Genomic DNA, 15,234 nt, shown 5'->3' with positions numbered 1-15,234 from the left:
AAAAAAAAAAAAAAAGGGCAAGCCACGTCTTACATACATAATTTTTAAATGAAAAAATTTAACAACACCTTGGTTTAGGAAGGTCAGAAGGGCTGAATACCAGGGTATTCTTCATGCATCTTCCTTTCCCTTCCCCATCTTTCAGCCTAACTTACTAATCTGAAAATGAGAAACACTGTTTACGTGCAGGAAAGATGTCTTCTGCAAAAGTCACTAATAGGGGCTAACTTGGGGAAACCAGTGCACTGCTGCAAACCATCTTTTTCCTAAGTAAGTGGGGCTCTGGCTAAAAAAACAACTGTCCCAAGGTTGAACTAGTATAAAAGAGAAAATAGTGGCCAACATATCCTCAAAACAGACCCTTCCATTTTGCCCTGTATCTAATTCACATTAAAGACAACTATTGCAGATGTATAAAATATATCAATAAAAGTTGACTGATCATGGCAAGGAACCAAGCTAGAAAAGGCAGATGGTTGGGTGGCTAATTGGGAATGGATGAGAAGAAAGGGTTCAAAGAGGTGCTGCAAAAAGCCACAATAAATTAGCAAACTTCCAGTTTTTCTATTAGGCAATATCACCTCTAACCTTCATGTAAATAATAACTTAATTGGGAATGCACTGATTTTCAAACATGTTTTGGTGAACTTTTCATTCAACCTACCAGTAATGGTTGGGTTGTTGTTCGCTACAGCCAGGGATCCTGTGTGGTTTCGGATGAGATTGTCTTGAGTCGATGGAAGGCCTGGAGATGACCACGTTAGAGTATTGTATCCTGAAAGACTTTGCTGCTGGTGGTGCTGTTGTGATGGTGGAGGTGGAAGTGGCGATGGATGGCTGATAGCTGTATTTTGACCAGAGAATGAATTATCTTTAACTGGCCTAACAGTCGGAGCATTCTGTGAGGTAAACATTTGCCCATATGTATCACCAACAGGCAGAGAGGGATATGAAACACTAGGATATGCGGCATTAGAAACAGTTGACATAGCATAATGACCACAAGTAGAGGGAAATCCCTGAGACGCAACAGAAGAGCTGGCAGAGTACATGGCTGGACTATTGTAGTGATTCACAAAAGAGGAGTATGGTTGGGAGGCACTCGTATGCAAATGGGATGCTGATGATGCAGCACCTTGGAAAGATCCTAGAGTGGATCTCACAATATGAGGGGCAGGAGGACCCCTGCTGTACAACTGCTGTGCTCCTGGTTGCTGGTTCACTGTGTTAGGAGTCACATTTTGTGTTGGTACTGTATAGAGAGCAGAGTAGTAATCACCACACTGGGTATCCAATGGCAATGAGGTCATTTTCCCAGGTCCTTGAGAGTAATGTCCTGAGGGAGCAATATAGTTTTGATGATGCAATCCATATCCAGATGGAACCTGCATTTGATTCTGGGCTGGACCTGAAAAAGAAAAGCAAGTATTTACAGGTATTTGTAAAGAGATAACTAATTTTTAAAAATAGCCCCCATTTAAATATTGAAGCAATTAACTTTCTTTTCCATAATCCCAACTTATTACAAAAGGTATACACTGTTATAGACCCATTATGGTAGCCTGCCTCCAACATGGCCCCCAATGATCCCCACCTCCTGTTATTCACACCCTTGTAGTCCTCCCTCACAATGTACCAGGACTGGTCTGTATGAACAGTAGCATATGGCAGAGGTGATGATATGTCACTTCCGTGTTAGCCCAGTCTTGAGCTCTGGCTCTCTTTCTCTCAGATACCCCAGTCTGAAAGAAGCTAACCTGCCAAGCCGTGAACAGCCCTATGAAGAAGCCCATGCAAGGAGGAACTTAACTCTCTGGCCAACAGCCAAAGAGAAACTAAGATCTGCCAACAACCACGACTGAGCTTTCAGGCAGATCCTCCAAACTCAGTAGAATCTTGAGATAACTATAGCCCAGCCAACAGGTTATCTCATGAGAGACCCTGAGCCAGAACCACCTAGCTAGGCTGCTCCCAAGTTTATCTTCCTGAGAAACTGTGAAATAAATAGTTGTTGTTTTACAAGTTGTTAAGCTTGGGGGGTATTTTGTTATGCAGCTATCAGTAACTAATATACCCATCCTGGAAAAAGTTTAAACTTTGAGACAGGGTCTCGCTCTGACCCCAGGCTCTATAGAGTGCGATGGCTATAGAGTGCGATGGCATGATCATGGTTCACTACAGCCTTGTTCTCCTGGGCTCAAGCAATCTTCTCACCTCAGCCTCCCGAGTAGCTGGGACCACAGGCGTGCACCATGGTGACCAGCTAATTTTTACTTATTTATTTTTTACAGAGACAGGCTCTCACTGTGTTGCCCAGGCTGGTCTCCCATACACCACTGCCCAGCCAATGTTTCTAAATTTATTTTCTTGTAGAGACAGGGTCTCACTGTGTGCCCAGGCTGGTCTTAAACTCCTAGAGTCAAGTGACTCTCCTCCCTCAACCTCCCAAAATGCTGGGATTATAGGCATGAGCCACTGCACACAGCTAAAACTTTTTTCTCAGTTTTTATTTTTCCTAACTAGAAAAGTAACAATATACCCACTGTAGAAAAAAATTCAAACAATAAAGAGTATGAATTAAAAATCTCTGCCTAGTAGCTTATATCCTATTTCCCAGATATAGTTAATGCTTATGCATCCTCTGTATATCCATGTATCTATGTAATGCATATGTAAGCATGTATATAATTTACTTGATTTTTTAAACACACAAAAAGGATATTACAGTTCTGCAACTTGCTTTTACTTAATATATGCTGAATATCCTTATGTATTAGCATATATAAATCCTCATTATTCTTTTAAAAATTTACATATAGTACTTTATTGTAGAGATATAACATTATTCACCAAATCTCCATTGATGAATATCTTGGGGTTGAACTAATCTATATTTATGAGGTCAACTTTTATGATGAAGCTATAAGACAAATTTCTAGAAGTCAAACTGGAAGTTCAAAAGGTTTATGTTTTTAAAATTGACATTATTGGCAAATATCTCTTAAAAGGTCTATCAATTTATACCTCCCATCAATAATGCTTCATATTGCCTCATTGTCCCAATACTGACTATATATTAATCTCTGCCAATCTGAAAAGTGAGAAACACTTTAGTTTACAGTAGTTAACTTTGAATGATGCTGAGACTCTCATTTGGGTGTCTTTCTCTGCTGTTTGCTTTTTCTGTAGCATTGCGATTTCCTTAATGATTTCTAGCTGTTCTCACACAGTAGAAAATTAGCCTAATGCTATGTGCTGTAAGTATTTCCTCCAGGTTACTGTTATGTTTTGACTTTGTTCATGGTATCTTTTGCTATAGTTTCTTGATTATGTAGTAAAATTCTTTTTTATGCTTGACAGATTTTTAAATCATACTTATAGAGGTTTCTTCATTTCAAGATTATAAAACTATAAAACCATGTTTTACTCTAGTGTTTTATACTTTCATCTTTATATATCTTTGATAAGTATAGCATATATTTATTTTATTAATACCAACAAAACATTAATCCTAATATTAGTCTTATTAATATTAATGTATTAATATATTACATTATATGCCATTCACTGTTCTAAATGCTTTACATATATTAACTTCTTTAATCCTCTAAAGTAAATAGTATTATTATACCCATTTATCAATAGGTGAGCCACAAAAGTTAAGATGTTTAACACAGTTGCATGCTTAGGAACTAAATGGGCCGGAATTTGAATCAGGCAATCTGGCTCAAGTTTATGCTCTTAACCAATGATGTGCTGTCCTTTGCTACAAATGGCCAATTGTCCCAAAAACAGAATTCTAGTTTTAGTTCCAATTACTTTTCTTTGGGTTTTGGGCAAATCTTAATTATCTTGGAATCTAGTTTTTCTGTCTTGTGGAAGGAAACAGGTATCTGTGCCATATCTCAAATCAAAGGATAATTTAACAGAAAATTGACAAGACGTTTTAGCTCCACTGACACAAGTACACAAAGGAAGTACCACTACACTCCTTGCCATAATAATGTATTAAAATATTTGTTTATAAAAGAGATAAGAATAAAGCATACATTTTCTAATTGTTTTCAATTTGTACTAAGTAATGTAATGGAATCTTCATTTCTGGTCATGTAATATATATTCTACGGCCAGCATAAAAATAACTTACACAGTCAAGCTGTAAGGGAAAAATATCGTCTACATTTCTCCTATAATTCCAAGAAGTATACAGAAAACCAAAATACTGATAACGCTATTTTACTAGGTGTATAATTTACTTTTCTTAGATTATTTTAGATGGTAATAATTCATCTGAAAGAATTTATTTACTTAAGGAAATAAAGTCTGTTAGGATCTTTCATTAACACGACAAAAGTAAAATGTTGTCCTCCTTTCTCCTATTTAAATATATTAAAAGATGGATCTGCTACCTTTCACTGTAGTGTCAGAAAACTCTACACTAGTAGAATTTATCAATGAAGAGCCAAGTCAGATTTAGAGAAATCTGTTCAAATATCTACCCACTTAGTGACTGATCTGGCATATCCATGCTACATGATCTGAAACGAGAAATAATCATTATGTCCCAACTATTCAAATGTCATTCTTTTAAAAATAACAGGAATGTCCTAGCTGCTGAAATTTATCAGAAGTGAGTTGCCCACCAGAATAAGTCTATTTACTTTCTAGCCTATCAAAGAAAGGTACTTACTCCAGAAAAACATGGGGGGTGGGAATATCTAATATATCTAATCATATGTGGATGCTTACTATTTCATACTTTATATCAAGACCTAAATGTTCCCAATGTATAAAAAAGTATCTGAAAGTAATTAAAGTTAATAAAGACAAATGTAAATCATTTTTAACATGTATTCAGTATTTTTAAATTACTGAGATATTTTGCTTTTTTGTACTATTTCTTCAAAAATCATTATGTATTTTACACTTACAGCACTTCTCAATCTGATCAACCATATGTCAAGTACTCAACAGCCATGTACAGCTAGTGGCCACCACACTGGATGGTGAAAGTCTACAGCATATGTCTATGATTCCAGTTGTTTCTGCCTCTCATGACAGATTAAATTTTCTGCCCTCAGTGTTTTCCCCCTATTCTTTTCTCGTGTACCTGCTTCAGTTTTCTTCCACATTTATTTAAGCTCTATGGCATCCAAATATTGTATTCCAAGAAAGAACTATTTTTTCTAAGAGTAGAGCAACACAGTGCATTATGTACACATATACATATATTATGTTTAACTTATCTGAATACAAAACTCTTGTAGTAATTATTCATCTGCGATCTTTCTTGGGATTCAAAATGATTCTGCAGCATGTATGAAAAGACTGCTGGTATTTTAATACTTCTAAAATAGACATAAAAGTTGTGGAGGAAAAAAATTTGTTACATATATAGTAAAATTTCTGAAAAATAACTTCAGAAGTACTTTTCTTACCACAAATGTGATACAGTCATTGTAAAAAAAAAAAAATACAGAAAGTGATCAAATAAAAATCATCTTAATCTTCCCGAGATAACCTGCTAACATTCTGATGTATATCCACCCAGTATTTTCTTTTTGCATATATATGTAAAATTTAGTTAAGCAAAAGTGGGATTATAATGTATCTTTTAAATGATTCCTTCATTTAGCATGATTTGAATATCTTTCCATCATTATTTTTAATGTCTGAAGAGTATTCCATTACATGAATTTACCATATTTTAATCAATTTTCTATTTGCCATTTAGGTTTTCATTTTTTTAACATAAACCACCTAATAAATAGATCTGTAGGTAAATTTTTGTGTTCATTCACTTTACTAAAAATAACTTCCTACCAGTCGCAATTGTTGGGTCAAGTCTCTAGTTGGCAGCTTAACTGTGCAGAAGTGGGAGATGTCAGGATGCCCAGCAATAAGGGAGGTAGAGACCAGAATCAAAGTGGGCCCAGAAGCTAAATTTGGCAGAGACTTCAAAGTCTTTATAAATCTATTCCAAAAATGAAAAGAAAATATATTCCAAAAATTGGGGGAAAATGTTACCAGTAAATGAACAGACAAGGGATATCGAGAGAAATGAAAACTATTTAAAAAATATTCAAAATAAAACAAATAAATATGCTAAATGGTCTCTACAGCAAGGCAGAAGACTTAATGAACCTTGATTAAGTTGACCAACCTTGAAGATTGGTTAAGAAAATGATCTAAGAAACATAGAGAAAAAAAAAAGGCTGAAGAAAAATGAACAAAATTCGAGAGACCTGTGGGACAACACATAGCAGTCTAACACTTGTAATAATCAGTAAAGCATGTAGTGGGCTAAAGAGTGGCCCGCTAAAAGATTATGTACACATCCTAATCCCCCCAATCCTGTGAAAATTACATGGAAAAGTGTGATTATTGCCTTAAATGACAAAAGACATGCTTAGGTTAAAGATCTGGGGAAGAGGAGCCTCTCTTGGATTATTTGAGTGGGTTCTAAATGCAATCACATGTATCCTTATAAAATATACATACAGAAGAGAAGACATACACATAAACAGAGAGAAGGCAATGTGAAGTTGGAGCACAGAGTGATGTAGCCACAAGCCAAGGAATGCCAACAGTGAGACAAGTAGGAAGAGTCAATGAACATATTACTCCCCTAGGAGCCTACAGAAGGAGCATGACTGCTATGGTTTAAATGTTTGCTCCTCCAAAACTCATCTTGAAATTTCATTGCCATTGCAACGGTATTAAGAGGCTGTGCCCTTATGAATGCATTAATGCCACTATCACAGAAGTGAGATTGGTATAAAAGGGCAAGTTTGGTCCCCTTTTCTCTGCCCTCACCTTTGCCCTTCTGCCACGTGATGTTTTCTGCCATGTTATGACACAGAAAGAAGGCCCTAGCCAGGTGCTGGCACCTGATCTTGGATTTCCCAGCCTCCAGAATTGTAAGAAGTAAATTTCTGTTCATTATAAACTAGACAGTCTCAGGCATTCTGTCATAGTAGCACAAAATGGACTAAGAAGTAGACCTGCCAACACCTTAATTTCAGACTTCTAGACTTCATAACTGCAGAAAAATACATTTATGTTGTTTTAAGCTACCTACTTTGTGGCCATTTGTTTCAGCAGTCCTAAGACATTAATAAAGATATAGAACAGAAATTCTCAAAGTGTAGTATACAAAACTCCAGCAGTGCCAGAAACTCTTTGGGGAAAATCCATGAGTAAAAACTATTTTCATAATAGTACTAAAATGATATTTGCCTTTTTCACTGTGTTGACAATTATACTAATGATACAAAAGCAATGATGGCTGCAATGTGAACCCTGGGGCACAAACTGAAGCAATGGCACCAAGCAATACTAGCAGTTACTATATTCTTCACCACCATGCACTCACACATAATTTTATTAGATTAAAAATGATGGTCTCTGTGAAACATAAAGCACTTTTATTGCACACTGAAGTATAAATGTAGTATAAATGTTATCTTCAGGAAAAGTATTTGTTTAACTTAGCTGTGAGCTCTATCATTGAACAAAACTTCAGCAAATAGAATACAACAATATATTGAAAGTAAAATACATCATGACCAAATGGGGTTCATATTAGGAATACAAGGCTGACTGACCATTTGAAATACATTCAATGTGATTCAACATATTAACAGACTTAAGAAAAAGCCACATAATCACATCAACAGATACAGAAAATGCATTAGATAAAACTTGGCATCCATTCATGATAAAAACTCTCAATAAACTAGGAAGAGAAAGAAACTTTCTTAACCTGATAAGGACTATCTACTAAAAACCTATAGCAAACCATACTTAATGGTAAGGAACAGACAGACCGCTTTCGTCCTAACATTGATTACATGGAAGGCAAGATGTCCTCTCTCATCATTCCTATTCAATAATGTACAAGATGTAACAGCCCCTTCAGTAAGGCAAGAAAAATAAACAAATAGTAGATAGACTGGAAAGGAGTAAAAAAAAAAAACAAAAAAAAAAAACCTGTCTTTATTTGCAGAATGACATGACTAAGTAGAAAATCCCAAAAAATCTTCCAAAAAATGCCTGGAATTAATAAGTGAGTTTATCAAGGTCATAGAATATAAGGTCAATATACAAGAATCAATTATGTCTCTAAAGATCAGTAGTAAACAAGGGGAATTAAGATTTTAAAAAACAGTATCATTTATAATAGCACAAAAAAGAAGTACTTAGATGTAAATCTAATGAAATATGTTCAGAACCTATATAAAGAAAACTACAAAACGCTGATGAAAGGAAGCAAGGATTTAAAGAAATGGAATGACATACTGTGTTCATGGATTAGAAGACTTGATATTATGATGTAACATCTCAATTTTGATCTTTAGATTCAATGCAATCATAATAAACAACGCCAGCAGGTTTTTTTTGTAGATATCAACAAGCGGATTCTAAAATTTCTATAGTAATACAAAGTTACTAAAAACAAACAAAAACTGAAAAGGAACAAAGTTGGAAGACTCACATTACCCAATTTTAAGGCTTACTTTATAGGTTACAACAATTTAAGAAGTGTGGTATTGGTGAAAGGACAGATACACAGAATGCAACAGTCTAGAAACAGACCCACAAAAATACAGTCAACTGATTTTTGACAAAGGTGCCAAGGCAATGCAATTGAGGAAAGATAGTTCTTTCAACAAATGGTGCTGGAATAACTAGATATCTACATGTGAAAAAAAGAAAAGAACCTCAACATATATCTCTGGTCTTAAACAAAAATTAAGTCAAAATGAATCATAGGCCGGGTGTGGTGGCTCATGCCTGTAATCCCAGCATTTTGGGAGGCCTAGGTGGGCGGATTACCTGAGGTCAGGGGTTGGAGACCAGCCTAGCCAACATGGTGAAACCCCATCTCTACAAAATTAGCCGGGCATGGTGGTGCATGCCTGAAATCTCAGCTACTCGGGAGGGCTGAGGCAGGAGACTTGCTTGAACCTGGGAGGCGGAGCTTGGAGTAAGCCAAGATCGCACCACCACACACCAGCCTGGGCGACAAAAGTGAAACTCCATCCCAAAAAAAAAAGAATCCTAAATCTCATTGTAAATTAAACACTTAAGAGAAAATATAAATTTTTGAAGGGAATCTGGGATTGACAATGAATTCTTACCACAGAGGCCAAAGGGGCAGCTCCCCTTGGCCCTCTGAAGGTGTGCTGAAAAATCAACTTGCAAAAGGCAGATTAACAGGATAAAAGACATACAAATTTATTTAACGTGTAGACCCAAAGATAGAGGAAACTGTCCATTTTTATCCTTAGGTTCAACAAAGTATGGACAGCCATGCAGAAGTATAATTGGATAAAAAGGCTATAATCTAATGTGAACAGACTGAATGGGGAAACCCAGGAAGGCCTATCTGTTTAGATTCTTCTTGGCCTGAGCACACATTCTTTCTTTCTGCTTATGGGGCAGGACCCTCTCTGGAATGGGGGTCTTATGACCTACATTCAAACAATGTAGATGAGATAATTTCTTTAAGGCCAGTTTTTACACATAGTACAGAGGGAAAGTTAGAATAATATTTTTAGGTTTTGTGGCTTGCTTTGGGGAAAAAAGGTTCCAGTTTCTATGACCTGCCTTGGGGAAGAGGGAATCTGGTTTCTAAGGCTAGCCTCAGGGGAGAACGGGACTGGGAGACAGGCAGGCAACAGAAAGTCAGAGAAAAACTTTTGCTTCTGAGGCTACTTCTGAGGCCTCATTTTGGAGTTTTGTTTTATTTTTCTTTCTTTTTTTTTTTTTTGGAGACAGAATCTTGCTCTGTCACCCAGGCTGGAGTGCAGTGGTGCGATCTCAGCTCACCCCAATCTCCACCTGAGGGTTCAAGTGATTCTCCTGCCTTACTTTCCCTAGTAGTTGGGAATACAGGCACCCACCACCATACCTGGCTAATTTTTGCATGTTTAGTAGAGACAGGGTTTCATCATGTTGGCCAGGCTGGTCTTGAATTCCTGGGCTCAGGCAATCCTCCTGCCTCGGCCTCCCTAAGTGCTGGGATTATAGGCGAGAGCTACTGCACCCAGCCTGAGGTTTCGTTTTCTGAGCCTCAACATTACCTATGATACTCAAAGCATAGTCAGCAACATAAAATATTGAGAAACTTGACTTTACCAAAATGAAAAAAAAAGTTTGCTCTGTGAAAGGAGCTAAGGATTAAAGACAGATAAGACACAGTTGGCCAGGTGTGCCTGAGGTCAGGAGTTCGAGACCAGCCTGGGCAACATGGAGAAACCCTGTCTCTACTAAAAATACAAAAATTAAACGGGTGTGGTGGCGCATGCCTGTAATCCCAGCTATTTGGGAGGCTGAGGCAGGAGAATCACTTGAACCCAGGAGGTGGAGGTTGCAGTGAGCTGAGATCACGCCATTGCACTCCAGCCTGGGGGACAAGAGCGAAACTCCGTCTGTTGCGGGAAGTCAGGGATACCGAACGGCAGGACCTGCTGAGGCCGTGACAGAAGAACATAAATTGTGAAGATCTCATAGACATTTATCACTTCCGCAATCAATACTCTTTTAATTTCCTATGCCCTCTTAATCCTGTCATCTTCGTAAGCTGAGGATGTATGTCGCCTCAGGACCCTGTGATGACTGTGTTAACTGCACAAATTGTTTGTAGAGCATATGTGTTTAAACAATATGAAATCTGGGCACCTTAAGAACAGGATAACAGTGATTTTCAGGAACAAGGGAGATAACCTTAAAGTCTGGCTGCCTGTGGGCTGGGCAAGCAGAGCCATATTTCTCTTATTACTGAACACGGGTAAGAGAAATATCGCTGAATTCTTTTCCCAGTAAGGAATATTAATAATTAACAGCCCTGGGAAAAGAATGCATTCGGCGGGGGGGGGGGGGGGCCTAAAATGGCCACCCTAGGAATGTCTGCCTTATGCAGTTGCAGATAAGGGATGAAACATGCCCTGGCCTCTGGCAGCACCCCCAGGCTTGCTAGGATTAGGAAATTCCAGCCTGGTGAATTCTAGTCAGACCGGTTCTCTGCTCTTGAACCATGTTAAGATGTTTATAAATGACAATGCGTGCACAGCAGGACATGGAAGTTCATTAGTGATTCTAGTTTTGCCCTGAACTTGAGATCTCACCCTGATCTTCTGCCTTGTGATCTTTTGTTGCCCTTAAAGCATGGGATCTCTGTGACCCACATCCTATTAGTACGCTCCCTCCCCTTTGAAAATTGCTAATAAAAACTTGCTGGTTTTAGGGTTCGGGGGCATCACAGAACCTGCCGACATGTGATGTCTCCCCCAGATACCCAGCTTTAAAATTTCTCTCTTTTGTACTCTTTCCCTTTATTTCTCAGACCAGCTGACACTTAGGGAAACAGAAAAGAACATACGTGAAATAACGTTGAATTATTGGAGGCGGGTTCCCCCGATATCTGTCTAAAAAAATAAAATAAAATAAAAATAAGACACAGTCATGAAAATGTTCAGGAAAATTAAAAGAATAACACAGAAAGAAAATGTTTGCAAATCAGATACTCAATAAAAAACTTGTATCCAGAATACACTAAGAACTCTTAAAACTCAACTAAAAAAATAGACAACCCAACCAAAAATTGGTAAAACATCTGAAAAGATAATCACCACAAAAGATATAAGAATGTAAAATATACACGAGAAGATGCTCATCATTAGTTATTAGGAAAATACAAATTAAATTACAACAAGACACTATCAAAAACCGAAAATATCAAATGCTGGCAAAGATGTGGTGCAAGAGAAACATTCACTCATTGTTGGAGGGAATACATACTAGTATAGCCACCCTGAAAAATAATTTGGCAATTTGTTATAAACTTAAGTATATATTTACTATGTAACCCAACGGTCCCACTGTAGTTATTTACCTAAGAGAGCTGCAAACTTGCGTTCACACGGAAGCCAGTACATGAATGTTTATGGTAGCTTTTTTTATAACTACCAAACACTGGAAACAACCAAGATGTCTGATAACAGAGGAAGGGACAAATAATCATGGCATACACATACAACAGAATACTACTTAGCAATAACAAGGAACAGAATATCAATTTGTGCAGTAGCATGGATGAATGTAGCTAAGCAAAAGGAGCCAGACCCAAAAGGCTACATATTATATGGTTCCGTTTACATGACATTCAGAATAACAAGGATAGAGAACAGAGCAATGGCTGCCAGGGGCTGGTGAGAGGTACTGACTACAAGAACTTTTTTTTTTTTCATGGTGATGGAACTGTTCCAGATGGTACTGCAGTGGCATAATAGATACATGATTACATATGTTTATCTAAACCTATACAGCTGTACTCTACAAAGAATGAAAGGAAATATACTATAGGTAAACTTTCTTTAAAAAATCAACCAGGATATCAAGAAAACCTAGGCTAGAATACAGACTGTGACAGATCAGTCTAACTGTATTACAAATGTATGATAACCTAACTGAATGATGTTTAGGTAATACAGATACAGATAGACACAAAAATAATTATAGATGGGTTAGCATATACATATACATACTCACATTTCATAGCTCTGTTGACTTTCAGAGCCTGAAGCAGTGACACCCCCGTAGTAATAAGCATATCCAACACCCACTTCTTGGTTTCTAAATATCATCCTCCAATAAAAGAAACCAGAGTCCCTTGGACATAGGGCTGATTTTGGTACTGGGATAAGGCAAGTACAAGATAGAGTAACTTGTAGTGTCAGAAAGTAAGGAAGTGGCCAAACAACAAAAAGATTGGGGGAAAAGGATGCAGAAGCCAACTTGAAAGAGCTCTCAATGGCCACAGCTGCAATAATCTGAGCAACAAAAGTAAGTATCAATAGTATTGGCACTTTGGGAGTCAAGGTAGGAGGACTGCTTGAGGGCAGGAGGTTGAGACCAGCCTGGGCAACACAGCGAGACTCCATTTCTTTAAAAAAAAAAAAAAAAAAAAATTAGTGAGGCAGATGACACCAGCTACTTGAGAGGATCGCTTGAGCCCAGGAGGTTAGGGATGCGGCAAGCCATGACTGTACTACTGCACTCCAGCCTAGGCAATAGAGCAAGACCCTGTCTCCCTCTTTATATACAGCATTGGATTATAGCCCAAATAATAAAATAAATATTTGTGAGTTTATAATAACATACACAAATGATTGAATAAATTTTAAAATGGGATTAAATGGGCAAATCTCCCTTATAAGAAACAGGGAAAGAGAAAATTACCATTAGAAATCCACAGTAGCTGGTGCTGTGGCAAATATCTGTAATCCCAGCTACTGGGAAGGCTGAAGTGAGAGGATCCCTTAAGCCCATGAGTTCTGGGCTGTAATGTGTTATGCTGATTGGGTGTCTACACTAAGTTTGACATCAATATGGTGACCTTCCAGGAGCAGGGGATCACCAGGTTACCTAAGGAGGGGTGAACTGGCAGAAATAGGAAATTAAGGAAATCAAAATTCCCATGCTAATCAGTAGTGGGACTACAACTGTGAATAGCCAGTGTACCCCAGCCTGAGCAAGAGGAAGACTCTGGCTCTTTAAAAAAAAAAAAAAAAAAAAAAAAAAGAATTGCACAGTAGTAATTGATGCAGGTGAGAGTAAGCAAAACTCATGAGTGACATGCTAAAATTAGTGAGTAAATTTTTTTTTTTTTTGAGATGAGTCTCACTCCATCACCCAGGTTGGAGTGCAGTGGCGTGATCTTGGCTCACTGCAACCTCCACCCCCTGGGTTCAAGCAATTCTCCTGCCTCAGCCTCCCAAGTAGCTGGGATTACAGGTGCCTGCCACTGTGTCCAGCTAATTTTTGTATTTTTAGTAGAGATGGGGTTTCACCATCCTGGCCAGGCTGGTCTTGAACTCCTGAACTCATGATCCACCCGCCTCTGCCTCCCAAAGTATTGGGATTATAGGTGTGAGCCACCGCGCCTGGCTGTGAGTGAAATTTTGAGAAGAAAGAGAATGGTAGAATAACTTCAAAGTATCTCCCAAAGAATATTTCTTAATTACTGTGGTGATTTGAACATAAGCCCACAAATCATTTGGTATACCTCACTGCAGCAGGTAGAGTTTAATTCCCTTTTTTCCCTACATTTTTAAGAGACAGGGTCTTGCTCTGTCACCCAGTCTGGACTACAAAGGTATGATCATAGCTCACTGTAACCTTGAAGCCCTGGGCTCAAGTGAACCTCCCATCTCAGCCTCCAGAGTAGCTGGGACTACAAGTGAGTGCAACCACACCCTGGTAATAATTTTACTTTGTTTGTAGAAACAAGGTCTATGTTAGCCAGGCTGGTCTCGAACTCCTGGCCTCAAGTAATCTTCCTGCTTCGGCCTCCCAAAGTGCTGAGATTACAGGTGTGAGCCACTGCATCCAGCTTCTCTTTCTTTTCAAAGTAGGCTGGAGTTAAGTGAATCACTCCTAATAAACAGACCATGAAAAGGAAAAAATAACTTCACAGAGGAAGAACCTCGTAGACATCCCTCTATTATGGACTCAATGTTTATGTCCCTCCAAAACTATGCTGAGGCCCAATGTGATGGTGTTAGGTGGTGGGGCCTTTGGGAGGTAATCAGGTTTACATTAGGTCATGAAGGCAGGACCACCATGAGAGAAGGAGTGCCCTTATAAAAAGAAGAGAGAGATCTCTCTACGTGCACATACCAAGAAAAGGCCATGTGAGCACACAGTGACAAGGTGGATAGAGGGCCCTCATTAGAATATGACCATGCTGACACTCTCTCAAACTTCCAGCCTCCAGAACTGTTGTGAAAATAAATGTCTGGGCGTAGTGGCACACACCTGTACTCCCAGCAATTTGGGAGGCCGAGGCGGGCAGATTGCTTGGGTCCAGGAGTTCAAGACTAGCTTGGGCAACATGGTGAAATCCCGTCTCTACAAAAAAAAAAAAAAGAAAAATTAGCCGGGCATGGTGGCACATGCCTGTAGTCCCAGCTACCTGGGAGGCTGAGGTGGGAGGATTGCTTGAGCCTGGGAGGTCAAGGCTTCAGTGAATCGTGATTGAGCCACTATACTCCAACCCAGGTGACAGTGAGACACTGCCTCAAAGAAGAAAAGAAATGTCTATTGTTTAAGCCTCAGTCAATGATGTTTCAATATAGCAACCTAGCTAAGACAACCCTCTTAACCAAGTGCCCAAGGTTAACATGATCAGTAATAAAACAAGCTGGTATCACGTAAACCCTGAAATGA

General features: G+C 38.4%; 1 protein-coding gene across 8 annotated transcripts in view; it reads right to left on the bottom strand.

The window, feature by feature from the left end:
* SEC24B (SEC24 homolog B, COPII coat complex component) overlaps nt 1–15,234 on the bottom strand; it is a 106,382-nt gene that overhangs the window by 75,657 nt on the left and 15,491 nt on the right. For 4 of the 8 annotated variants that reach the window (XM_016952004.3, XM_016952005.4, XM_016952008.4 and 1 more), the window contains exons 2-3: nt 14,824–14,916; nt 665–1,408 (exon numbers count right to left, since the gene is read on the bottom strand). In XM_016952004.3, coding sequence (XP_016807493.2) covers nt 665–1,408; nt 14,824–14,916 — 837 coding nt within the window. The remainder of the gene's footprint in view (nt 1–664; nt 1,409–14,823; nt 14,917–15,234) is intronic. The other 4 variants (XM_016952010.3, XM_016952006.4, XM_054683268.2 and 1 more) reach the window with 1 other exon arrangement.

Source organism: Pan troglodytes, chromosome 3, assembly GCF_028858775.2.
Source record: "Pan troglodytes isolate AG18354 chromosome 3, NHGRI_mPanTro3-v2.0_pri, whole genome shotgun sequence".
Taxonomy (NCBI): domain Eukaryota; kingdom Metazoa; phylum Chordata; class Mammalia; order Primates; family Hominidae; genus Pan; species Pan troglodytes.
The sequence above is the reverse complement of the archived record's forward strand: the minus strand, read 5'-3'. Positions and strand labels throughout refer to the sequence as shown.